The following is a 25603-nucleotide window of genomic DNA, read 5'->3' as shown; positions in this document are numbered from 1 at the left end:
TGCTGGCTCGTCCCTGTTGTGTCCTGACCTGCTGGCCCGTGCTGCCGGGCTGCAGCCTTTTGCAGAATGAGTCCCTCTCCCTTTTGTAAGGGTTAAATGCCTCCGTCTCTGGTTCTCGCTCCCATCCTACCTCCTCCCCAGTACATGGGCGAGGGTGGTGTCATCCTGCCCAGCCTCCCCACTCGCTGGGAACGCGCTGTCCCAAAGCCTTGGGGATCTGGCTGAGATGGGTGCGACCTCGCCGATAGCTGTCCGAAACAGCCTGGGGTCCCCAGAGATCCCATCCCTGGGGGCATGTCCCACCGAGTCGCGCCGCCTGTTTGGGCACCCGGGAGCGGGCGAAGCCAGGCGGGGGACAGGCTGTCTGGGCCAGGGCGCTGTGCCGCCCACCACCCCAGGCAGTCGCATCATGAGCTAATCAAGAGACATCGTAGAAAAAGCACTATCTCACGTAGAGGCCGTTCCAGAAAAACACTCTCTTCCTCCCAGCCACGGCGCGGTCACGGCTCGCGGCCCCACGTGATGCTGTGCCTCGGCAAAGGGCACTTGCCCATCCCAGTGTTTGCGAGCATCGCTCATACCCCCCCTCAGGCTTGTTTTTGCCAAATCCCCATGCTGACTCCCGCTGAGCTCTTCTTTGGAGGCTGCAGTCCCAGCCGCCCCTCACGGCACCACGCTCCTTCTGCCCAGGTCATTAACGACAGTGTTAACGAAGACCGATCCCAGCCTGCTCCCTAGACACTGCCCTGGGACCTCCCGCCCATTGCTTCTGCTCCCAGTCCTACCCGTTGCCTGTTCTTTCAGTTCTTTTAAACTCCCATCTTCTCCCGCTCAAACACTAATTTCCCTAGTAGCACTTCTGCCACTGCTTCACTGAAATCCCGCTAGCCAAGGTCCATCCTACTCCTTTTGGCTTAAAAATAATTATCATAGAGAGACACTGGGGGAGGTCTGCATGATCCATCCTGGGTGAACCCAGCCGGCTTTGCTCCATTCACCGATCAACACCACGTCCTGATTGTCACCGAGGACACCCCAGCCAGGCCACTTTTCCTACCTCTTCATGTTATGATATTTACCCATGCCTAACCATCTGGCCCTGCAGCGAGTTCAAAGGGCTTCAGAAATCCCCTTCTGCAGAGATGATGTAGCAAATAAATCCGGAGAAGGAGCAGACGGATGTGCCCCCCCTCTGCCCTGATGTCCCCATGAGCTGCCCGGGGCTGGCTCCCCCCGCACCGGCCAGCCGAGCGTGCCTGCTCCCCAGCCCCGCACGCACGGCTGGTGAAAGCCGTGCCCACCTGGACGGCAGCCAGCTCATCACGAGAACCAAAAATCTCTTCTACCTCCAAAAGCATTTAAAGCCCAGCCTGACGGTTGCCTCGCTCAATTTTCTGCTCTACCAACAGCTGATTTGTTGTATCATCCCCTTACACACTCGCCTCTGCAGTGCGCCGAAGCAGCAGCACGCCTTCCAAATTCCTCTTTGGATACCGATTTTTGCCTGTCATTTGACAGAAACCCGTGGCTTCAGAAGTCCTTGTTATCAGCCACGTGCGGCTGAGCTCAGCCTCCTGCGACCAGCACAGCACACGCGTCCCACCCTGGGCTTGTGCCGGTGCCTTGACGGGCTGGACACGCCGTCCACGTTACTCATCTCCCTTGGGAAAGGCAGACTGCGCGCTGGTGATGAGCGCTGCGCACACCATCGCCGCCGCAGGCACGCCGGCTCCCGGGCAGGGACGCCTCTGCGGGGACCCGTGCGACGGCAAGGCAGCTCCTGGGACCAGCCGGGGTCTGCTGGGGCTAAGCTGCCCAAAACCCGGGGAGCTGCCGGCATCAGCCCACCCGGCATCAGCCGGTGCGGAGGGTCCCCTCTCCGCCGCTCCTGCTTTCTTACCGTGTCCAGGAAAGTAGTAAATAAGACAGGTTTTAAAAATGAACCACTGTGTAAATTGAACAAGAGCGAGGAAGAGGTATGAGAATATTATTACTGAAATAATATTGCATGGAAGCGTTTGGGTGATGCCACCGTTGCGTATAAACCCCTCGCTGCTACACTGTCACGCGATGTCGCTGGATAAGCATCTTCCATCCACAGCTGAGGCTGCTTTTTATCGCTCTGCAATGCTCGCGGAGTCACAGCACTGCCAGGCTGTGAAGAGACAAAAATGCTAATCAATACTTTTGTCATTTTTGGGATTGATTATTCTAATTAATTCTGGGAGCCGTTCAGCCTGGCTGTGGACAGATAGCTGCTGGTACATAGGGTGGCAGCCGGATTGGGATCTCGTCTATCGCATCATATAATTCAAGAGATGAAATCTCTCTAGCAGCCACAAGTAAAACTTTGTATTGATTTTAAGGTGCTTTGCTTGTTTCTAAGAATAACACCTCCAGTGCCCCAGAAGATGTTTTATGCTTTGCTGTTCCCCTGCACCATCCCCAGTGGTGATACGAGGTCAGAGGCTGAAATGACCCAAATCTGTGAAGGGCAGGAGTGGCAGAGACCGAGCCTTGGGCTTCACGGCCCTATATCGGGAAGTTGCCTCTTCACTCAACTGAGGCAAGCAATGTCTATTTTAGCTTCCGCATTGAAATGAAAGAGGTGCTCAGCATTTTTAATTTATTTTACTTCTGTTTAAATAGCCAGTTTCCTGGGAACCCCTTTGAAAAGGCACTCAAATCCATGCTGCTGTTCTTTATCATCACCACACACGGAGCAAAGCCAGTTTCTGCATCTCAGCATCCCCTAACCTTGCCTGGAGAGATTTTGGCACCTGGGCCCAGGCTGTGCAGGGGAGCACCCCCCTCACCCCCATCCCTGCTGGCCGTCAGGCCCTGTGGACTCAGACCGTGCCCTGACCACGACAGCCGGGTCTCAGCTCCGGGACAGTCTGGGAAGGGACAGGCTGCCCCAAAGGCTGCGAGGAGCTGGAGGTAAATCCAAGAAGACCTGGATGTGGGGTTTAAGAAATAAACACAGGCAAAGCAAACGCCTGGTGGCTGGGAAAGAGACACCAGTCAAGACAGAGCAGGAGGCACCACCAGGATGGATGCTGGGGGCCATACCGAGCCCCTCTTCTGCTGCACATCAGGATGGGCGTCTGACAGCAGCGAGCCAGGGCAAACCCAGCAAGTTGGGGGCATTTTCTGAATTGCCATTTTTGAGCAGCAGCAGTGCAGCAACAGCAGCAGCAGTGCGGCAGCAGTAATAGCGATGTCTGCAGCGTGGCTTTGAGATTCCTCATATTAACATCCTAATTCCTCAGTAAAATGCTGGGGAGAATCACGAAAGAAATAATTACTGACATGAATAATAAATGTTCTGTATCTGCAATGCCATTCCTTGCCTGCTCCGAGCGCTTGGCCAGCAGCGTTGGCGATCCCTGGGGCCGGGGCCAGGGGGATCCCCAGGCTGGCAGGGACCCCCAAGCTGGGCCAGTGCTGGCCAGTGTTTGCCTTCACCCAAGCCCACGCTGTGCGGGACCGCCCGAGGCGGTGGGATGCCTGAACCAGCCAGAGTCCCCAGGACGGGAAGGTGCTGCCATCAGTCCGCTTTCCTCTGCCCTGGTGGGAAGAGCCTTTTTCTCCCTCCTTCACTGCCATCCTTGGCTAGGAAAAAGTTGGGACTTTTTAAATTTTAGTTTTTAGGTTAGGGGAATAGCACTTCCCATGGAGAAACAGAATCATCTTCTAAAACAGATGGAATTCAGATTCTTCTGAATAAAGCAAACAATGGCTTTCCTGTTGCTTTTCTTTTTCCAAAAGAAAAAAAAAAGGATATTTTGCAAGTGCTGAGATTAACTGATAACAGAAGGGAGAATTTCCGGCCCCTCGCTGGAGGGCGAATTGTTTCCTCGGAGGAGCCCTGCACTCTCAGCTGCCCTCAGCTCCCACAGCTGGGTGGGCACAGCTGGATTCCTCCTACCAAAAAGTGTTTTTGCAAGATTCTGCAAAAATTTTCTTATCTCTGCTGATCCTTCAGCGCATGATTTATGACTCTGCGTCTGACCAATTAAGCTATAACCTTTCCAGAAAGGCAAGTGCAGGAGTTAATCAATGTCTCTTTCCCACCCATGAAATGGCAAAATCATTAGTCACGGGCTGGCCGGGGGTGTCCAGCGAGGCCGGGCTGGCGGGGGTCCGGCAGTGTCGGGACACCACAGCCAGCCCAGCCCATGGAGGCGAGTTCCCGCAAGGCCCAGAGAAATACTTTTTTCTGAAGGAAAAAAGGTAATAAATGTTAGATGGACAAGACAAAACCAACCTGCAGACAGAGATGGGATGTGGGTCAGGCAAGGATACCAGCCCCGGGGCAGGGGACTGCCCTCCTCTTCCCCAGGCAAGGAGGAAAGCACGGACGATGGGTGGCAAGGCAAAGGCACAGGGAAAACCACAAGTGGGACAACACGAACCCCCTGGACGGGACCCCCAGCAGTTCTGGTGCCAGCGGATCTGCCGTGGGCCCATTCCTCTTACGCAGCTCCTGGCGTTAGGGCTCAGCCACAAACAGCCGCGAGCGTTTCAAAGTGCAGGATGGGGACTTGGCTCACGCCGCAGCAGAAACGCAGTCGTGCCTGGATTTGTCCTCCTGGGGGGCAACCGAGGCGCCGGGTCTGGCTTCAGCAGGTAAACACAGAGGGAGGGAGCCCTTAATGCAAGAGGAAGCTGAACGGCAACACAAAGCCACGCAGCTCCATCCTCGGCTTCGCGAGAGTTTTGGAAGCGGCAGCGAGCAGAGATGTCCCAAAGCAGCTTTGTTATCTCCAAGCTCCTGCTCTGACAGAGCAAACTCGGGTCTCGCCCGTCATCAGGCCGAGGTGTCTGGTGCTCCTGGGGAGCTGCAGGGTGGCCATAAAAAAAAAAGAAAAAAAAAAAAGAAACAAGCAATACCAAAGGAAAACAGGAAGGGCGAAAGGTAACGCCAAAGGGTCGAACTCCGAGGGCCGAATGTAACTCCAGCTTGTCTGCTTTCCAGAATCCCAGTGGTGCCCCATCCCGAGGGACGGCTGGAAAACACTAGTGTGCCACCGCTCACCCCGGGGCCCGGCAGATGCCCACCTCGGCAAGCCGCCGAGGGGACAGGCAGGCGCAGGCGACCCCCCCGCACGGGGGAAGCGCATCGCTCGCGTGCGAGTCCTGGGGAATCACGCAGCTTCAGGCATTTAAATCCGGACGCGTGCACTCGCAGAGGAACACAAGCACGCTACGCACCAAAGCAGTGGCCGGGGAGTGCAGACCCTTCTTGTTTTCCTCCCACAAACCCCATCGGAGCTCGTCTGCAATGAGGGTGGCGGAGGATCACTGGGGAGATGTGCCTCGGAAGGGCAGGCACCCTGGGGGTGGGAGGGCTGGGGGGTTTCCAGCAAACTGCTGGGAAATTACACCGGGAGATTGGAATTCAGCTCGCACCAGGTTCAACCGGTTCAGGCTGCAAAACACCGTGTCCCTGCTCGCAGCTCCGCTGGCAGTGGACAGGAGTCCATCCCATGCAGCACCGCAGCCCACCCTCCCACGCCGCAGGACCCTGCCGGCGGCTGGGACCGACCTCGTGGCCATCCCGGGGCCACCGGCTCAGAAAGGCTTGACGTGGCCGGAGAATCCATCGCCCCTGCACACCCTGCTGCCGCCCGCCCGCAGGTCCCATTGCCGCGGGGCAGAGGGAAAGGGCTGCCCCATCCCACAGGAGCCCTGCCAGGGAAATCCTGCCCCAGCCCTCCTGCCCCACCGCCAAGCTCAGAGACCCAGTAAATCAAGAGAGGTTTGTGTTTCTCCTTTCTTTTAAATAAAAACACGGACTCGGCCTAAGAACAAAGACAGTGACATAACAAATTCTTACTCAACCCCCCCTTTAGAAGCGGGTTGGAGTGCCTTTCTCCAGGGCTTTCCAGAGAAGCTGTGTATCAGCTGGCTGGCTCACCCCTCCGCAGACAATGCTGGTTTGGCACTCTGCATTTCTCGGTAACAGCCTCTGGCTCGGCGTGTTGCGAGAGTGGTGAGCCAGAGCCCAGGACCACATCTGATGCTGCCGGCACATCCATCCCCGTGCCTCGTGACCAGAGGATGCTTCAACCCTGCGGGGCTGCGCCCGCCAGATGCCCCATGGTTGTGACACCAGAGCACACTGGGCTCCCCGGACCTGGCTGCGGGGCCAGGTAGAAAAACAATCTGCTTTTCCTTGGAAAAGCCACTTCTCCTCCCAAAGGAAAGGTTGCCCGTTCCCTGCACTGCCTGGCCTGGGGGGCAGCTGCCCCCTCCTGCCCTGCCGGCACTGCCCGCTGCATGCGGCCGGGAACAAGAGCCCCTTTGTGCCGGGTCCCGAAGCCCTGCCGCCGTGGGAGCCCCGGCACAACGCTGAGCCCATCTCACCCAACCGCTGGCCCAGCGCCAGAGCTGGTCACTGCAGCGGTGACCGAAAGCCGCGAAACAGGAGTGATGCCCGCACAGAGCCAGCTGCTGCCCCTGCCCCAAACGATGGCGTCTGCCCGTGCCACAGTCACTGAGCCCAGCTTCCCCCATCTGCCGGCCCGTCCTCCTTCATCCCGGACTGCGATGCCCTTACAGGCCGTGTCTGCCACCACTGCCCAGCCCTCGGCTCGGTCCCTACCAAGTGCAGAGCAGCTACAGTTTTTTTCCCCCCCATTTTTGAAGTATTTTTCCATGCTCGCAGATCAGAGCTCCTGTCCGGCTCCAGCGTGCAGGGGGTAACTGCTACGTCTTACGTGCCAGGATCCCTATGGTCAGCCACAAATGCTCCCCGCTGGCCCCGTCATCGCGAGCATAAAACACTTTCTCACCCTTTAACCTTTTCCTGAAGTCGCATCCCAGCCCTGCCGCCCCCTTTCCGGACCCGCCACCCAGCGCAGAGCCTGGGGTAGGGATGGGACGATGCCGGGCTCCCCGCCAAGGGGCTCCGGCTGGCAGGGTCACCACACAAGGTGGGGAGCGGACGGGGTCACCCCGGCTTTGGAGGGCTGCCGGAGGCAGCAGCTCGTGGCTCTGCCAAGGGCCACGCTTTGGGGAACACCCCGGGGTGGGAGGCAACGCAGGCCAACGGGCAGATCTGTTAAAAGTCGGTTGACAACTTAACAGGGCGACTCAGAGGAAGACACTGTCCCTTTTCAGGGCTTGTTTATCTGCCTGCACAAGAGACTGAGTCAGGATGTGCGGGCGCAGCCGGGGGCTGCCAGCCTCCCCGGCACACACCCAGGAAAGCAAACAGAGGCTCTGCCCGTGCAGGACCGGGGAGGGCAAGAAACCAGCATGCTTTGAAGGAGCTCCAGGACCGGGGCGGGTACGAGGGAAGTCGCAGTCCTCCGCTGAACACCTTGAGCAAACGAGGAGTTATTTTGGGCATCCGGCAGTGCAAACACCCTCTTAATGCAACTTTGTCTTACTAAGGAGAGTAAAAATAACGCCATCAGTGTGGTTGGCCTTCCATGTGCAGCATTTTCCAGTGCCTGGGCAGACAGATGCCTCTGCAATACGTGGTGGTGAGCAAAGTGGGCACTAAAGTCGGAAACAAGGGAGGTTTCCTCTCGCTGAGATGCTGGGACCAAGCCTGGGGCTCCCCGGACAGCCGCGGGGGACAGCCGGCCACTCAGCTCCTGTCACTTCTGACAGAGATACCAGAGCAGGGACAGACGCTGTCAGTTGTTCCAGCTCTGTGCTTGGCCAGAAAACCAGACAGAAATGAGTCCCTACAGCCTGACCAGCGCCGGGCGCCCCGGCTCGCCCGGCCCTGCGCACCCCAAACACACCAACACCCCCCAGGGCGACGAACTGTTCCTGTTTCTGAGCCAAGCGAGAGAAGTCTGTTTCCACTCGCTCTGCGGCAGACAGTGCCATTACGGGCTGTTTGTCACACGTTACCCGGAGCAAATTAAATACATCCCGAGCGCGGGACCTCAGGCTGCTGAGTGCATCCAAAGTTCACACGGGGTAAGGGAGGAAGAGCGGGCTTGTACAGATGGAACCTGACCCTGCACCCTCCAGCGTGAGCCCAAACACACTGGCACACATCACTGCCCACGGCAATGGCTCCTGTGCCCAGGAAGCAGCCCTGGGAACGGGGCCAGCTTGGGGCAGGTGAAAACGGCTGCCGGCGGGACTGTGGGTCCCGCTGCCGCCAGCCCTCCCTCGGCCCCAGCCCCGTAGCGGTTTGGCAGGGAAGAGAGATTCCTGCACGCCTGATGCCCAGAGAGCCGGGCAGCCCCTGGACCCCCACCGCCAGTGAGCCCACCCTGCATCCGTGGGAACGGCTCAACCCAGCTCTGCCCACGCTGCCGGCACCGAGGGGTCTGGGAGGAGGAAGAAGGCGATGTTTTCAGAGGTTCCTCCCGAGTCCGAGCAAGGAGAGCAGGACCTGGCAGTAATGGCAGGGGTGCACTGACGGGTTTGTCCCACGATGAGGTGGGCACTGCTCTGGGTTAGCGGCTGCGGGGGTGAGAAGGGCCGTGCTGACACCAGCAGTGCCCCTGGCGAAGGCTCCCCCCACCGCTACCTGCACGCCCCAGCCTGTGCGCACACGTGCTGGAGCGGTGCATGGATGGCTTTCATTAAAACCAGCTGCCCTGAGCTTTCGCTCAGCGAGGATTTGCTGCACTTGCCCTAAGCTCCCCCCCTCCCTCACAGACGACGATGCGGGAGGGGGCTCCGCCGGCCACGGCTGCAGTGGCAGCACCAGCTCAGCTCCTTCACTGGGGACGCTGCCTTTCCAGGGCCCCTCTGCCTGCTGCCACGCTGGGTAACATGGGGCAGCGCTGCTGCAAGATCAGCCGTGTGCCCCCCATGGCGGGGCCGGGGCCCAGCCACGCTGGGAGTCCCTGGCTCGCAGAGCTTCTCCTGGGTTTCTGCTTTTGGCGGGGTCAGACCTTACTGTGACACTGTCTGTACCAAAAAGCCCTTTGTGGAGCTGGAGGAGTTGCACATCTCGCTGCAAACCCTCCCAGCACAGTGCTGTGGGCATGCCTGAGCAGAAAGCATCGCCCGCGGCCAAGGGCCCCTTGCCAGGACTGCCCTGAGTGCCGGGGGAGCGGATCCGGTTGCATGATCGGAACAGGGCACACCGGGACACGGGAGAGCCCAAGACAGCAGGGCTTTACTGGGGCACAGCCTGCGCGTGGGGGCCTGTGGGTGACCCTGAGTACACCAAGTGACGGACCCCAACCGCTTTCAGGACATTGCCATCCACAAGAAGGTCCTCGTTACCCACAGCAGCCCTGGAGCAACGCACAAACCACCAAACCTCCTGGGCTCTGGGAAGGGAACAGGGTGAGGGGTCTGGGGAGCAGGAGGGGACCCGTCAGGGTGAGGAGGGTTTCCAGCATGCAGCTGCCTCCGGAACAGGGGCTGCAGCGTCCCGCAGCTGGCCAAGGGCCAGGCAAAGAAGGTTGGCATGGGGCTCCTCCAGGAACAAAACCCATCCTTGGTCCTGGCCCAGATCAGCTTAAGTGATATGAAGAAAACCCAGTAACTAAATAAAGTCTGCTTCAGAGGTGAAACTTCTCAAGACCTTATTCATCACAAGCCATACCGCTGCTCAGGTACGGAGGGCACTCCCAAACCCTAAGACCCCATGGAGGTGTGGGGTCTCTGCCCCTGCTATGTGGTCTCAAGCATGTTGGGTCACCCTTGGGGTGCCCAGGGAGGGCCAGGCCAGGCCAGGCAGCACCGCTGGCAGTCCCGTAGGGCCAGAGTCCCCTGGGCAGGAGAGGGACAGCCAGTGCATGGGGCAAGGGCTGCAAGGGAAAGCGCCGGTCCCTGCTCTGCGCACACCTCCCCGTGGCGTCATGCCCCAGAGCAAACAGCAAGGTTTCCAGCACATTTTCCTTCAAACAGCAGTTTCAGGCACATTTTCCCTCCAGCCACTCTGTCTCTTAGGGATGCATTTACGGGAAGGGGGACCGGCTGCTGCAATCCCAAGCCACTGTATCCCTTGCCAGATATGGCCGGGTGTGGAGATAAGGCACGGGGGAAGAAAACTTTATAAGGAGAAAACACTCCTCAAGTTTCTGGCATCTTGGTGTGAACTGCACAGCCCCTCTCCTCCCCCCACTTTTTTTTTTTTTTTCCTCTCCTCCTCTTAACTGGCAGCGTTTCCAGCCTCTGCCCAGGGAGGCTCCAGGGGCCAGCGGCAAGGGACTGTGCCCTGCGGGCAGGGAAAGGGGCAGGAGCTGGGGCAGAAGCTGGGGCAAGAGCTGGGGCAGGAGCTAGCCCCGGCTCTTCTGAGCAGGAGCTGAACCTCCAAGGGCTTTTTTTTTTCTTTTTTTTTTTGGGGGGGGGGGGGGTGCGGGGGGGGATGTGTTTTAAATAGGTGGGACCGAAACCACTCCGTTTCCTGGAAACTTTGTTTTCCCTTGCTTTCCCTCGGCCATCCCCGGCCGCGGGGGTGTGCACGGCGACGGCGGCAGGCGCGGTATAAATGGAGCGAGCGGCGGGGCCGGGCAGCGGGCGTTAAGAGGCAGCTCCCCCAGGACCAGGACCAGGACCAGGACCAGGACCAGGACCAGGACCAGGACCAGGACCAGGACCCCCCGGTGCAGGGCACCATGGCCGAAGGTAAGACGGCAGGACGATCCCCTCCCGCCGGTGCCCGGGGTTTCTGGCCCCCGGAGCCCCCCCCCGCCGCCGTCCCGGCACCTGCGCGGGGTCGCCCGGGAGCGAAGCGTTCCCTCCGCCGGGGCTCGGCGGCATCTTCGGCCATTAACCGCCCGCCCGGTCGCTTTCCTGCCAGCCGGCCCAAAAGCCGGCTCACCGCAGTCCCGGTAAACCGAAGGGCGATGGGGAACGGGAAGGAGCGAACCGGGGGTGGCGACGACGAGGAGAGCGGGGGTTCGCGCGGGGTCCGTCCGCGTCCCGTCCCCCCGCCGCAGCTGCAGGGCTCTCCGCTGGCCGGGGAGCCGCCGGTGTTTACAGAATGAAGTTTGGTGCTATTTAAAGCTTTCAGTGCTCTCAGAGAAGAGCGTTGACAGCTGGACTAGGAACATGTGCCTACGTCCCACCCTGGTTTAAGGAGGATTTCTGGAGGCTCAGTCAGAAGTAATGCTTCTGGCCTGCAGAAATCCCTCCACACGGGTGGCTTTTCCGAGCTTAGGGGGGGGCAAACACAACCCCTTGCCTCCCACAGAGCTGTCTCCAAAGTCCCGGGAAACAGGACTGTGCAATACCGATGGGCACGCAGTCCCCTGGGTGAGACGGTATCGCTCTGCTCCGGTGCCCAGCAGCGCCGCGGGCTGTCCCGGCTCACCGGGCTCCCGGCACCACAGCAGCGATACCGATACAGGTCCCTCGGGTTGGGCACTGACACAGGCACCGCCAGCTCCCAGCACGAAGCTGAGCCACTACACACCAGGCAGCTCTTGCTCCTGCGTGGTGCTGCCTGGGACGCCGCTGCCGCCTGCGTGCCCGTCTCTTGGCACTGATCAGTTTGGGAAGAGGCACCCATGCTTTGAAAAATCTGCTTTTTGCTAAATCCACTGCAGACAATAACCCTGGGTGACTGGGACAAGGAGAAGTCCCAGTCCTGCTCTCTTAACACACTTACATGCAAGAAGTTTGGCTCAGTGTCAGCGAGGTTCACACTCACACAGTTCACGTGCTGTATGTAGCACAGACCCATGCTTCTGCTTACAAAGGGGGAGGTGGCAAGGGAAAGGACCTTTCTGTGCTCTGTCCCTGCTCCAGGGTCCCAGTGGACCAGCTGGAGGGATGTTGCCCTTATTTGTGGACAGTTTTAGCTGTTGCAGCAGCTCTTGCAGTGTGGTGGGGACCAGTGATGAGCCCGACTGCCTCTCTGGGCTGCATGCCGCACGGTCCCCATGCCTGGAGAGCCAGGAGCAGGATTTCCATTTAGCTGTGGGAACAGCGAGCTCAGGGTCAGCTGTTTCCATCTGGCACTGGCCCAAGGAGGGATCAGTGACCACTAATGTTGGCACTGAGAAGGGCACAGCCAGGGAGAGCCATGGTATGGGGGAGGCAAGCTGCGCATCACCCCTCTGAACTGCCTCGGTCCCTGGCTGGTGCCGAGCTCACCGCGTGCTCTCCTGCACTAAACACTTTTGCTTATTCTGGCAACTAACCCATCGGTCGGCAGAGCACGCAAGGGTCACCGGCCTTGAGCGATGATGAATGATATCGCATCGCTCCAGCGCAGCGGGGACTCGGCCGCCGGCTGCTCCGGCACGCAGCCCTGCCTGGGCTGGGAGGCAGAGCGCCCGAGGCCAGGGAATCAGACACCCTCTTTGTCACCGAATTTACGGTCAGTCTCACCAATTTGTCAGCAGTCGCGGAGCAGTAAAGCTGCCGGAGAGCTGCCCTCGGCCTGGCTGAGGCACAGAAACATCCCTGGCATTCTCCAGGCTCAGCGGCGCTCGCTTGGGGTGGGGGCACACAGACAGCAATCCCCGGCCGATGGGCCCCACGCCTCCCAGAAAGCGGAGATTAGCGCTGGGCTTTGCTCCAGTGCTGGATGCCGTAAGCCGTGGACCTGGCACAGCCCTGGCAGCACACGGTGCCCTTCGTCCACGGTGATACCGTGGAGGGCAGCACCACAGCACAAGAAACATGGCAGAGAGCTCGGTCAGGAGGGCAGCGCTTCGCTGCGAGCTCGGCTGCCGGCTGGCTGCAGGACCGCTGCCTCTGCCCCGGCGGGCTCACAGCCCACGATGGCGAGCCCAGCCTGCAGACCCCTCCAGGAGGGATGCTCAGAGCCCGGCACGGCTGCAGCGCCCAGGGCTGTGCCAGGCACACCGGGGGGAGGACAGGGCGGCTTGGGCAGAGGAGGCTGCCAAACCCCGGCACCAAGGTCCAGAAACCCAGGGCTCGGGGTGGAGATAATAGCAATTACACACGTGGGGCACGGCCGCACCTTGGGGCTGGGAACGTGCGGCAGAGGGGAGAGCTGTATGTGCTGCTGCCTTTGCAGATCTGGTGCTGGAGACATGGGACCTGCAGTGCGATCGCAATGGCCGGGAGCACCGGACGGCGGAGATGGGCTGCCAGCAGCTGGTGGTGCGTCGGGGGCAGCCCTTCACCATCACCCTGTGCTTCTCAGGCAGGGGCTACGAGGAGGGGGTGGACAAACTCTCCTTCAACGTCGAGACGGGTGAGTGCCACCGTGCCCTACGCCCCGAGCAAGCGCCTGCCTGCCGCAGGGCGAGCTGCCCTCTGCCCCTGCCCCAGGGCTCACCCCGAGCTCACGTGGCAGTGCCCCGTCGCACGCAGTCCCCGAACATGCCCCATCCCCTCCCGGCAGAGGCTGGTGCTATGAACAGCTTTTATACCAAGACGGAGAGAAAAGGTAGAAACACGGCCCTGTAATGAGAGCTGAAGGGAAGCGATAAAGAAATAAAACAAAAAGCCGCCGCCTCCTCCTTCTCCCATGCCCAAGCCAGACTCAGGGACGTGCCAGAGCCGCTGGCTCATTGGGAAGCGCCTTGGCTGTGGCCGGGGAACCCACCCGAGTCTCTTGCCCTTCTGAGAAACATCAGCAAAAGCGAATCTTTTCAGCCAGAGGGTTTCACAGCACTTTTGCAGATGGTCTTTTTACCCAGGCGCCCCTGCTCCCCCCCTCCTCCATCACTCGGACATCCCTGGAGCGGGGTTTGCTCAGGAAACACAAACCCTGGAGAAAGGAAATGTTCCCATCGAGCCTCCCCAGCGCACAGCCCCACCGCAGCCCCCCCCGAGCGGTGCCGGAGCCGGTACACGGGAGCCGGGCGCAGCATCCAGCAGGTTCCTGTGGCTCCTTGCCAGGGACTTCTCCTGCTGCTGTGGCCCTGGCGAGAGCCCGCTGGGAACAGCGGGGACGGGGACGTCGCTCCTGCGGCCAGAGCTGGGCACAGGCGCAGGGCAGGGGCTCGGCCCCCACCAGCTCGGAGCGAAGGGGGAGGAAACTATTTCTTGGGCAAGAGTTATTTTGGGGCTGCAGCATCCTGCTGAGTCAACCAGGCTAGAATTCAAAGCGAAACTGCACTCGGGTTTCCTCGCAGTGTAAAACGCTCTTTTTCTTTCCCCCCCAAAAGCTCCAATCCTGCCACGGGGTGACAAACACAAACTCAGCTCCCTCATTGCCCCCCCCCAGTCCCAAGGCAGCCATGGCAGGGGGTCCACCCTCAAAACTCGCCGGGTTTCTATAAGGTCGTGCTGCATCCCAGGCAATCCCAGGCTGGTTTTGCAAGCGAGGCGAAGCCCCACGGCGCAGCCTCCCGGGACAAAGGCACGGGCTGGCGGCGGCTGCCATCGGGCTGGAATGCAGCCCCGGCGCTTGCAGAAAAAGGGCAAAGGTGCTTCAGCTCTCGCAAAGATACGTCGGCTCTCGCAAAGGCACGTGGCCATGCCACCCCACTGGAGGTGGCCCCAGCCTGTCCCTCACTGGGGCTGGACCCACAGCCCTGTCAGGGCAGGGGCTGCCAGACCTGGCCCCCCACCCCGGGACAGCAAAGCTGCCAAGGCCGCCTGCCACCTCCCGCAGGAAAGAGGGGAAGGGCTCGGTGTAAGAATAGAGCCTGTATTTTTAAAGTGGCCGTGTTTGAAGAGCCCTGCTCAGGCGCCTGGGGCGTGGGGGGATGCTGCGGGCTTTGCAGGCAGGGAGGAGGAGGATGAGGCAGGCTCCCGTGGCTGCCTGTCCCCACGGCAGGGCCAGGCTGACCCTTGCCAAAAGGACAGGGTTAGCTCAACCCGGCCTCCCTGAAAGGACAGAAAGGAGAAACTGTGTCACTCTCATGAGTTCATGAGTATTTTTGGCGATTCGCCTGGCGTCCTGCCCACGCTGCGGGCGAAGGCTGGCGGGGGACCAGCCCGGGGCTGTGCTCCCGGCGGGGGGGGAGCGGACCACAGCGGCACCGCTGCCCCGGCTGCCGGCCAACCCTGCCCAGGCACCGGCATCACCGTGGAGCCACGCTTGGCCGGGGCTGGGCATCACAGCTCCCCAGAGGAGCGGTGCTTGGAGCCGGCTGGGCGCAGGTGGCTTGGACGCGGCTGCGAGCTCGGAGGGGCCGGCAGGGATCACGCTGTCCTCGGCTCGAGCGCCGCGGCCACTGATGTAATGGCTAATCGTGGGATGTTTGCAGCAACGCCTGAGGCTGCACACACATAGCGGGGCTCCTGCCGAGAGCACCCCGGCAATGGGGGCTCCGGGGTTCGCGGCCGGGCTCTGCCGGGGCCCCCACGCCATGGGCTGCGGCAGGATGGAGCTACACGGGCACGGGGACTTGGCAGCTCCGCTCCAAGCGGAGGCAGGAGTGGGTGCAGCTGAGGGGAGAAGACATGGCCCTGGGGCGAGCACCCCCTCCGCTCTCCTGGCCCTGGGGCACCCGCGGGGCGAGTGCCTCCCTCCTGCCCCTTCCCAAACAGCAAGAGACGTGCCTGAGCTTCCCACGGCTGGGCTGCCCCACGCCCCCAGTACCCAACAAACCAAACAGCAAACATTCCTGGGTTGCAAGAGCTGAGGTCCGGGCAGCCGCCGCAGGGTAGAGGGCACGGGAACACTGCGGGGAGCTTGCAGGGCAAGTCCCCTTGGCACAGCCCCCCCGGTGTGGGGCTCCCAGGACGCCTAAAGCACCAGGAGAGCTGACACGCTCCTTCTTGGCAGGGCCCTGCCCCATCGAGACGTCGGGAACCAGGTCCCACTTTGCCGTGACCGATTTCCCGGAGGAATCGGGCTGGAGTGCCGTGGTCCAGCAGCAGGATGGGAATTCCCTCTCCGTCTCGCTCTGCTCCCCAACCAGCGCCTGCATCGGCCGCTACAGCCTGACGCTGGAGACCTCCACCGGCTACCAGGGCACCAGCTGCCACATCGGGCACTTCGTTCTGCTCTTTAACGCCTGGCACCCAGGTGAGGCTTTCACCTTCCCTAGACCTGCGGTTCCCAGGCAAGGTGAGCACAAGCCACCCCCCAGCTCTGCCAGGGCAGACCCCAGGTGCCCCAAGCCCTGTCCTGAGCTGAGGTCTAAGCAGAAATCCACACTTTGCTTCCACCTCCACACGGTCCCCACAGCAGGTCAGGGCCACGAGCACCGTCCCCCCCACCCAGGACACACGCAGCCCCTTTGCCAGCACCCCGAACACCCAATGCCCCTTCCAGGCTGGCCCCACCGCACGGTGCCCCACGGGAGCTCACCTCTGTGGTGCTGGTGCAAAGCCCTAAGCAGCAACAGCAGCAGCTCCCAGCCTGGTGGGCGGAGGAAAAGCCCCTAATTACCCCTAATTGCTCCTCATTGCCCCCATCTGGCCAGCCCCTCCCACCCCCGCTATTGCCTCAGGGACGTTACTGTCCCAGTGAAATTTGGGCAGCCTGACAGAGAAAGGAGGCTCAGTGCTGCAGGGTTTAACGACCCTGGGCAAACAACAGCTGGGATTTTTATCTATCCACGTCCTTCCTCTGCCCCGAGGAGCAGTCCTGTGCTGCCCCACTCCCAGCTCCACCCGGCCAGACCGGGGCCAAACCGGCTGATTTCCTGAATCCCAAACGCTCGGTGCTGGCTCCGCCAAGATAAGGGGCATTGGGAAGCTTCACTCACCCAGGGCTCTGCCGAGTGCTAGTCTGGAGATGCATGTGTTGGGTTTTTTTCTGAAAACTTTTCCAGTAAATAGTGATTTTTCCAGCAGTAACTGCTGTGTGAGCAAAATGGCCTCAGCTGCGATCTCTCCCAGTTCCCACTGCTCGTTTCTCCCACCAGGGAGGTTTTTCCTCCTGGGAAAAGACCCAACTCCATAAAGCAAAAGGGAGGAAAGAAAGAGAGAAATGAGAAAGAATGGAAAACCACAAGCCCGCTGAAAACTTCCCATCAGCTCAAATCAAACTGGGTTGAAATTCTCCAACAGCTTTTTCAGATGGGAGCAGTTCCAAGCCCCTGTTGCCTCATTTCCCACCAGATCCATCCCTGGGGAGGGGGAGCCCTGAGCAGGGCCGGGGGGTGCGGGGCAGAGCCCCGTCCCCATCTCTTTCTCTCCCCGCAGAGGACACGGTTTTCCTCCGAGATGAGGATGAGCGCGGCGAGTACGTGCTGTCCCAGCAGGGACTCATCTACCAGGGCACCTGCGACTACATCACCTCCACCCCCTGGAACTTCGGCCAGGTGAGCGGGGCAGGGACCCCCAGGACCCCCGGGACCCCCGGCCGAGCCCAGCCTGTGCAGCCCTGGTGCTGCAGGGCACGGGGACTGGTGCCCCGTGTGTGCCCCAGAACGAGCACCTCGAATGCAGCCAGCACCTCGGGGAGGATCCGGCCCCGCCACGCAACCGTGCGACAAACCAACCAAGATCTCCTTTCCAAGAGGGGAACGTGCTGACTTCGAAGCGTGGCAGAGGGAAGGGAGCGTTCCTGCACGGCTCCCGGGGGCCCCAGGGGCGCGCACCCCTAATCGGGGTGGCCACACTGCGCTGGGAGCCGGTGCCCGATAACGCGCTCCCCAGCACCGTGCCGGCCGTGCCGATAAGGCAGCGCCCGTGCCCCGAGCTGCAGCCCCCCACCGCCACGCTGGGCTCCAGCGCCGGGGGAGCCCTGGCCGCCCTTCCCAAGCTCCGGGCTGTTCTGGAGGGGCCGCGGAGCCGGCGGGAGCAAGGGTGCGCGTGGCCCCCGCAGGATCCGCATCTCAGTTCGGGGAAAGGCTGTGACTCACCCGGTGATGGGAAATAGGTGGTTTTCCCCGGAGGTCAGGTCCGTGCCTGACCCCTGCGCAGCGGCGGCTGCAGGAAGCAGGATCCGGCCCCGGCGCGAGGGCGGGAGCTCGCCCTTGGGCTTCCCAGGCTGAACCTCCGCCTGCCGCAGCTTCAGCCCCTCGTCGCGGTGGCACGAACCAGGGAAAGTCACTCAGCGGGTGCTGGCTTGGGGAGGGGACCCCGGGGCTGCGTGACCCCCGTGTGCCTGGCAGCTCTGCTTTGCAGGGCATCGTGGTGAGCCAGGGAGGGAGCACGGAGGCGGGAGAGCCCCCGTGCGCCGTGGGGACCTCACACACCTTTTCTCCCCACTCTGCACCAGTTCGAGGATCACATCTTGTCCATCTGCCTCAATCTGCTGGACACAAACCCCAAATTCCTGAGGGACCAGAATAGGGATTGCTCCCGCCGCAACGACCCCGTGTACATCGGCAGGGTGGTGAGCGCCATGGTGAGTCCTGCAGGGTTTTGGCCACCAGCGTGCCCGGCAGGGTGTCCCCGGGCTCCCCAACACCCCACGTTCCCTGGGGTGCAAACACCCCCCCAGCTATAGCTCGCAACTACAGCTGTGACAGAGAGGTGGCATTTGCCATTCCCCCTCCAGTTACACCAGTTTCCTTCCCCGGGGTGTTTCGCATCCCCTTTACAACCTTTCCTGCTATTGCTCTTACATCACGTATATATAAGATTCTTTTAAGTGGAAAGAAATAGCAGAGGTGAGCACGCATCATCCCAGGAGCAACCTTTGCTCCTCGCTGGCTGCTGCAGGTGATAATCATACCCAAACTCCCAGGCGGGAGGACATGTTTCTAAAATCCTTCCCCAATTAGCGCATCCCAATTACAGCCTCTCCATCCACCCACTCTCTCACCTGTGCATCCCCAGCACGCCGGGATGCAGGCGGCCGCGGTGCAAGAGCGCACTGCAACCGCCTGCATCCCGGTGAGCTCTTGCACGGCTCCAGGGTGGCTCGTGAGTGTGACAGCACGTGTGAGCTGGCGAAAGGCACTTTCCCTCCCTCACCAGCCTCCTCTTGTCGTGCCACAGGTAAATTGTAACGACGAGGACCGCGGGGTGCTGGCAGGGCGGTGGGACAACCATTACGAAGATGGGATGAGCCCGATGGCCTGGATCGGGAGCGTGGATATTCTCAAGAGGTGGAAGGAGTTTGGCTGCCAGCCAGTCAAGTATGGCCAGTGCTGGGTCTTCGCTGCCGTGGCATGTACCGGTGAGAGCAGACGTGTCCCCTTCCCCGCAGGATGGGGTCACCCGTGTCCCCCCACCCGGGCTTCCACCCCGGGCCCTCTGCACCGGTCCCAGTGCTGCAGCAGGAGAGAACCACTGGGGCTGATTACAATCAGCCTGGAATGATTGCTTAGCAATTAAGCTCTCTGTTATTCTAATTTGTCAGGAAATGGAGGGAAAAAATGATAGAAAAGGGCTCTGGCTTTTCAATTAGTGCTGCCCCCGGGCCAGGCAGAGGGGGAGGGACTGGATGCTCAGCACAGGAAGGAAAGTGGCTTTAAGGTCAAGTTTGCAATAAGGTCATGAATCCACTGAGACCAAAATAATTTCACTGCCACCGGGGCAGTCGGGCTGGGGCAAAAGAGAAGAAAAATTCCAGGCTCACTTCTGTTGGGAAGCACACTTGCACGCTTGCGCAGTTTTGTCCTGAGAAAAACGCTGCACTTGAGAGGTTGCATGAGTGCGCGTGTGCATTTATATATCACAGATATACGAGATCCTTTTTAGAGAAGAGAAATAGCAGAAAAGTAGAGTGGATTTTCTGCGACTCACAGAAGTTTATAGCCTTCCTTTGAAGCGTTATAACTACCTCCCTGTTCCCCAGGGAGCTCCGCTCACAGTAAAAGGCAGCTGTGAGATTAAATAAGAGGTTGCAGCGCGCTGCTGCCCATGCACTCCCTCAAAAGCACTCGCAGCCACTTTTGTGCCTTTTTTCTACTGCAGTATCAAAACCCAGCCGACTGTCAGTGCCGCGTGCCACCCATCTCGCCCGCGGCACGCCGAGTCCCACAGCGACTGCAGGAACCGGCCCGTCCTGGGGATCAGCCCCCGGGCACCCCTTTGAGGGGAAAAGGGAAGGGCAGGAGCCGCGCAAACCTGGGGCTCCGTGGGACGGGAGCCGTGCAAACCCGGGGCTGCGCAAACCTGGGACTGCCCGGGACGGGAGCCGTGCAAACCCGGGACCCCCAGTGCCGGGACCCCCGTCTCACCCTGCCCTGCCTCCCCGCAGTCTTGCGGTGCCTGGGGATCCCCAGCCGGGTGGTGACCAACTACAACTCGGCCCACGACACCAACGGCAACCTGGTCATCGACCGCTACCTCAGCGAGACGGGGGAGCAGGAGCAGCGCTCCAAGGACATGATCTGGTGAGCGGCACGGCGGGACCCCAGCCTGCCCACCCCCGGGGCAGCGTTTGTCCCTTCTCCAGCCCTTCCCCGGAGCCCAGCGGGCACTGGGAGAGGCTGAGCCCCCGACGTCCTGGCTTCCCTCGCAGGAACTTCCATTGCTGGGTAGAGTCCTGGATGGCCCGTCCGGACCTGGCACCCGGCTACGATGGCTGGCAGGCGCTGGACCCGACACCCCAGGAGAAGAGCGAAGGTACGGCGTGCACCGCGCGGGCGCTCCGTCCCGACCCGGCGGGGTCTCCCCTCGCCACGACAGCGTCTTGCCGCCGCGGTGGCCGAACCCCGGGCGGTGACGGCGTCTCCGCTCCCTTGCAGGGGTTTTCTGCTGCGGGCCGGCCCCCGTCAAAGCCATCAAGGAGGGCGACCTGCAGCTGAAGTACGACATCCCCTTTGTCTTCGCGGAGGTGAACGCCGACGTCGTGTACTGGGTGGTGCAGCGCGACGGGTCGCAGAAGAAGAGCACCCACTCCTCGGTCGTGGGGAAGAACATCAGCACCAAGAGCGTGGGCAAGGACAGCAGGGAGGACATCACCCACACCTACAAGTACCCGGAGGGTACGGGGCGGCAGTGGGGGCAGAGACGCCCCGGGGTGGGGGTGGCTGTTGGGAAACAAAGTTGGGGAACGATTAATTAATGCAGCAACTGTACCAGGAGGGCTCCGGGGATCAGGGCAAAGCAGCCCAGACCACGTCCTCCTGGTACCTCCTGGGAAACACAGGTTTTCTTCGTGCACCGCAGGGTCTGAAAAGGAGAGAGAAGTGTTTGTGAAGGCAGAGCACGAGAAGAGCTCTCTCAGGCAGGAGGATGAGGGGCTGCACCTCGAGATCAAGCTGTCGGAGGGCGCAAACAACGGCTGCGACTTTGACGTCTTTGCCGTCATCAACAACAACACAGACACAGAGCGAGTCTGCAGGCTCATGCTGTGCGCTCGAACCACCAGCTACAACGGCACCGTCGGGCCCCAGTGCGGCATGAAGGACCTGCTGAACGTCACCCTCGCGCCCCGGGCAGGTAAGAGACCCGCTGGCAGTGAGCAGAGGATGCTTTGGTGAAGGCTGGGGTCAGGTCAGCAATTTTCCCGTGTTCAGCTGCATCTCCGGGGTCTGCGGTTGAGGCTACGGTGCCAGGGCGAAGGATGGGGATGGGGATGGGTCCCCCCACCAGAGCACCACTGTGCTGGGCAGGGGCTGGGGCAGCCCTCGCAGCCAGTGGGGGAGAACCACTGCCACCGGCTCTGGGCTCCGCACCGACAGCTTCCCAGAGGGGAAACCCTGGTCGCAGCCGCCCGCTCCGCACACACAACAGTTGAGCAGCGGTAAGAGCTGGGCTCATCCCGCTGAGGGGGTTGGCATGGGGAGATGGGACCAGCGGGAAGGGCTGCAGGCTTGCACAGAGCCCCGCAGCCCCACTCAGGACCTGGGGGTCAGCACCAGCCTCCCTAAAAACACGGTGTAAGCCAAGGGCCAGGTTTCACTTTTAGCCTTCCCCGTCTTTGCTTCTCCAGCTTGGCACTGCCCAGCACTGCAGGGGTTGTTGTATCCCCTCCGTTTGTACCACCGCCGCCGGTTCATCAGGTCAGCACACTCTGGGCTGGCATGGGGCAGCAATCGGAGGTTTCTGTTTAATCCCGTGCAATAATGGCAGTGTTAAAGCATGGCCTGGGGCTGGGCAGTAGGGACAGCCGGCACCCAGAGCGTTTATCCATCTGGCAGCCCCGTGCCGCCCGTGCCGCATCACCACCGTTCACCAGCAACCGCCTTGGTGGGCAAAGCTCCAGGCTGGCGGGGGCTCATGCGAGCTGCAGCTCCATCACAAGGCTGCTCAGTGAGCGATGCCTCCTTCAGGGCTTCCTCCTTATTTATCTACCACTGGGGATTTTTAATCTTTGATGAAAGGATAAGGAACATTGCTCAGGCAGGGGGTTGGAAAGGCATTTAGAGCAGGACAAAAGTTACTGCCGTTGCATCCGTCATGCCGAGGGAGCAAGCTGTGTGCATCCCAAGGCTGTCGTCCCCAGGGCGCTCTGTTGCACTCGTGTCCATCCCTCTCTTGCTCTTCCACACGCCTCCGCTTTGCAAGCCGGAGCTGGGCTAGGCTGGTGTCTCTGGCAGGATTTTCCCACAGGCAGGGAGAGCGGGACTGACCCCGGGTCAGCTCCGATAGCACGGTCCCAGGCTGGGGGGGAAGCAGACAGCCCTGGGTTTTGTTGGCCAGGCTGGTCACGGCAGCGCTGAAGCTCTCCGCATCTCCTCCTTGGGCAGGCGTTTCGCCACAGAGCTCTCCTGGCGCGGGCTGGCTGAACCTTCGTTTGCCTTTGTTACAAATGAGCGTTATCGCCTGGTAATTAAACAAGAGTTTTGATTTATGTCAGTTTTCTACAGACCCTTCAGGGCTTGGAAACATAATACATCTGCTGTCCTGGAATGGCCTAATTTTTAATCTACGCCAAGATCTGCTCTCCTAACAGGGCCCGTAACAAATGCAGCACTCAGCACTCTGCTATTTCTTGAGCTGCATGAAGGGAATAACGAATGTGCCCGCTGTCGCTGCTGCGAAGGGAAGCAGGACGCTGCCTTTGCTCACGCTGGCACCCCCTCCCCATGGTGTCGGCACCGGCAGGTACCAGCACCTGCAAGAGCTGCTCTGGAGCCTTCTGCGGGGCCGGACGGGGACAGCGGGGTCCGTGCATTGCTGGAGGAGCCCTGCTGGCTTTTAGAGTCTTTAAGATTCCTGTCCACAAGTTAATTCAACATCATTTTCTCTGAAGCTTTAATTACGAGCTCCTGAAGCTTCTCCCCCCAGCTCCTGCCTGGGAATATAGACCCCAGGACTTCGCAGCCTGCAGCCTTTAGGGAACCCCTGCACTCTGTGCCGGTGCAGGGATCCCAGCCGGAGCGGTGCTGAGCCCGTCCCTCTCCCCGCAGCCCCAGCCGGTGCTGCAGCACTTCACGTCCTGCCCCGGGAACACCAGGCTTTGCTTCCAGCGGTCACGGCCTCTCTGGGGTCCTTCCTCAAGACAGCTCTGCAGCTAGTTGCCTTCAGCCTCCTTCCCACCCTCAGCACAAGACAGCCCAGTCCCTAAAGGGCTTCGGGATAAATCACGCTCAGAGCTGAGCGAGGGCAGCTGCCGGGAAGCCGGGCTGCCTCCCACTGCCAGCACCGGCTGCCAAGGGCTGGCGAAGCCCCTCTGGGACCCCGGTGCTGGCGCATCCCCGGGGTCCTGCCCTGGCACGCGGCTCCTTCCCCTTCCCGCGCTCTGACCGTCACTTGTGGGGCTGGGTGTTGGAAACCTGGCCGGGCTGTGGGGTCCCTGCCCGCTGCCCCGAGCCGGGCACTCGCAGCCCTGCTTCCCTGCATGGGTGGGAGCACCGGCACCAGCACCAGCACCCAGCACCCCAGCAGCACCCTGAGGACCCAGCTGGGCACGGGGTGAGCAGCTGCGGGTGTCTGCAGCTCATTTGGGGGTTGATGACAGCTAACTATAACCTGTTTTCTTTGGGAAGCGATTAGGACTGACACCTCCCAGCGCAGGCTTGTTTGTGGGCTCACGGTGCCGTGCCCACCCCACAGTGCCCCTTCCCCGCAGGGGTACTCCCAGTGCTGCAGCACTCCCGGCTCCCCTGAGACTTTCCCATCCTTGCAAAGCGCCTGGAGAAGCTCCTGGAGAGCCCAGACCATCCCAGCAGCAGCCGGGTGCCAGCACAGGGCCACGGGCGCTGGGCTGGGGGCGAGCCCTGACCCTGCTCTGCTTCCCCTTCCAGAGAATAGCGTGCCCCTGCGCATCCTGTACGAGAAGTATGGGGAGAGCCTGACCCAGGACAACCTCATCAAGGTGGTGGCTCTCCTCACCGAGTACCAGACCGGCGATGTTGTTGTGGCAGTCAGGGATGTCTACATCCAGAATCCGGAGATCAAGATCAGGGTAAGGGCCCGGGGCCCTGTCCCGGATGGGTTTGGGGGGGACATTTCCCATTGACAGGAGGTTGCTGCAATCACCCTGGGGGATTGCTCCCAGGGACCCGAGCCCTGGGGCTGGGGCAACCCCACCACGGTGGGGACTGGGCAGCAGGTCCTGCATCGCTGAGCAGGGCTGCATCCCCAGGGACCTGCCAGGCTCAGGGCAAGGGGGAGCACCGTGACCCCCAGGCATGGCGGTGCTGGGGGTCCAACCCCTCCTGCTTGCAGATTTTAGGGGAGCCGATGCAGAATCGGAAGCTGGTGGCGGAGATCAGCCTGGTGAACCCCCTCGCAGCCCCCCTGAACAACTGCGTGTTCGTGATGGAGGGCGCCGGCCTCACCAATGGGCAGCAGACCAAGGAGCTGTAAGAGCTTTTCCTCCTTTCACCCGGCCGTTGGGAGCGGGGCAGGGGGAGATTTTTGTGCCCGGAGCCCCCTAGGGAGGGCAGCCCTGGGGTCCGGCTCCGCTATGGGCACAGCGGGAGCTGGGGCCGTGCTGATCCCTGTGGGGCGCAGGGGCTCGGAGCATCTCTGCCCCACGCCTCGGCCATGCCACGGGGGGGGGGGGGGGTCCCTGCTTCCCAGGGTCCCGGGCACGGGGAGGGAGAGGGGCCGCCCCACTGACCCCCTGCCTTCCCCCAGCGAGGAGCCTGTGGAGCCACACGCGGAGACCAAGGTCAGGCTGGATTTCGTGCCGCGCCAGTCGGGACTGCGCAAGCTGGTGGTGGACTTCGAGAGCGACAAGCTGACGGGGGTGAAGGGCCACCGCAACGTCATCATCGCGCCCCAGCCCAAGTGAGCGGCCACCGTGGCCGCCCCCCCCCCCGCCGCAGAGACCCTGCCTCCTCCCCTCCCGCTCGGGGGGCTCACCGGCCCCCTACTCGCTTTAGCCCAAGACGGTCCCAGCAGTGCGAGGAAGGACGACTGCCGAAGCCCAGCCTGACCCCGACGTGGCGGCCGCGGTGCCACGCTCCCCCCCGGGAGCGCTCGGTGCTGCGGGGAGAGAAGCGAGGGGAGCCGGGGGCTTTCGGAGGCTCCCTGCACCAGCCGCTCGCTTCACCGCCTTTCCCTTGCCCCGCGGGGTGGAAACGTCCCTGTCCTGCTTGTCCCCCTGCCTGGGTGCAGCAGGGACCCCCAGAGCCCCCCCAAGCCCAGCACAGCCAGGCAGCGGCCAGCCCCCTCCTCTTTCTGCAGCACTGACAGCCCCGGGCCGCAGCGCCCATTTCATAGACCAAACAGCCGAACAACCTTCTCCAGCACTGATTGCACCTCAGCTGTGCTCACGCGTGCCGTTGCAATTCTCTGAACACAATTTGGTAGAGAAAAGATTGTATACCGTGAGCACAAAGCTGTTCATATGCTATATACATATATAACAAATCTATTTATATAGAAATACATACTGCATATAACCCTACTGCATAGGTAAAGCAGGGTGTTTGCTTTAATAACCATTCCTGTCACTGCAAACACTGTGCAGTGAGGGACAGGACGTTTCCTTGACATGAATTAACTATGCAAGCACTGAATAAAACCTCTATTTTTCACTTTTAAA

General features: G+C 61.2%; 1 protein-coding gene and 1 long non-coding RNA gene across 2 annotated transcripts; one reads left to right on the top strand and one right to left on the bottom strand.

Annotated features, from left to right (window-relative positions):
* Positions 1-1483: 1483 nt before the first annotated feature.
* LOC121233215 lies at positions 1484-17977 on the bottom strand. The gene is made up of 2 exons (XR_005932137.1): positions 17625-17977; positions 1484-5187 (listed from the first exon to the last, which is right to left on the bottom strand). It is a non-coding gene; the product is annotated as an uncharacterized LOC121233215 (long non-coding RNA).
* On the top strand, positions 10295-25603 carry TGM2 (transglutaminase 2). The gene is made up of 13 exons (XM_030008699.2): positions 10295-10563; positions 12929-13108; positions 15596-15838; positions 16963-17081; positions 17984-18112; positions 18709-18889; positions 19916-20051; positions 20180-20283; positions 20406-20645; positions 20830-21102; positions 23853-24013; positions 24277-24413; positions 24691-25603. Exons 1-13 carry the CDS (start codon positions 10554-10556, stop codon positions 24845-24847), a joined length of 2070 nt encoding a protein of 689 aa, XP_029864559.1. The 5' UTR covers positions 10295-10553; the 3' UTR covers positions 24848-25603.

This window comes from Aquila chrysaetos, chromosome 3 (genome assembly GCF_900496995.4).
Source record: "Aquila chrysaetos chrysaetos chromosome 3, bAquChr1.4, whole genome shotgun sequence".
Classification (NCBI taxonomy): domain Eukaryota; kingdom Metazoa; phylum Chordata; class Aves; order Accipitriformes; family Accipitridae; genus Aquila; species Aquila chrysaetos.
The sequence above is the reverse complement of the archived record's forward strand: the minus strand, read 5'-3'. Positions and strand labels throughout refer to the sequence as shown.

Coding starts and splice junctions, on each gene's coding strand:
- TGM2 (XM_030008699.2), top strand. Junction 20,646..20,829: donor CACCTACAAGTACCCGGAGG/GTACGGGGCGGC, acceptor CGTGCACCGCAG/GGTCTGAAAAGGAGAGAGAA. Junction 24,414..24,690: donor GGGCAGCAGACCAAGGAGCT/GTAAGAGCTTTT, acceptor GCCTTCCCCCAG/CGAGGAGCCTGTGGAGCCAC.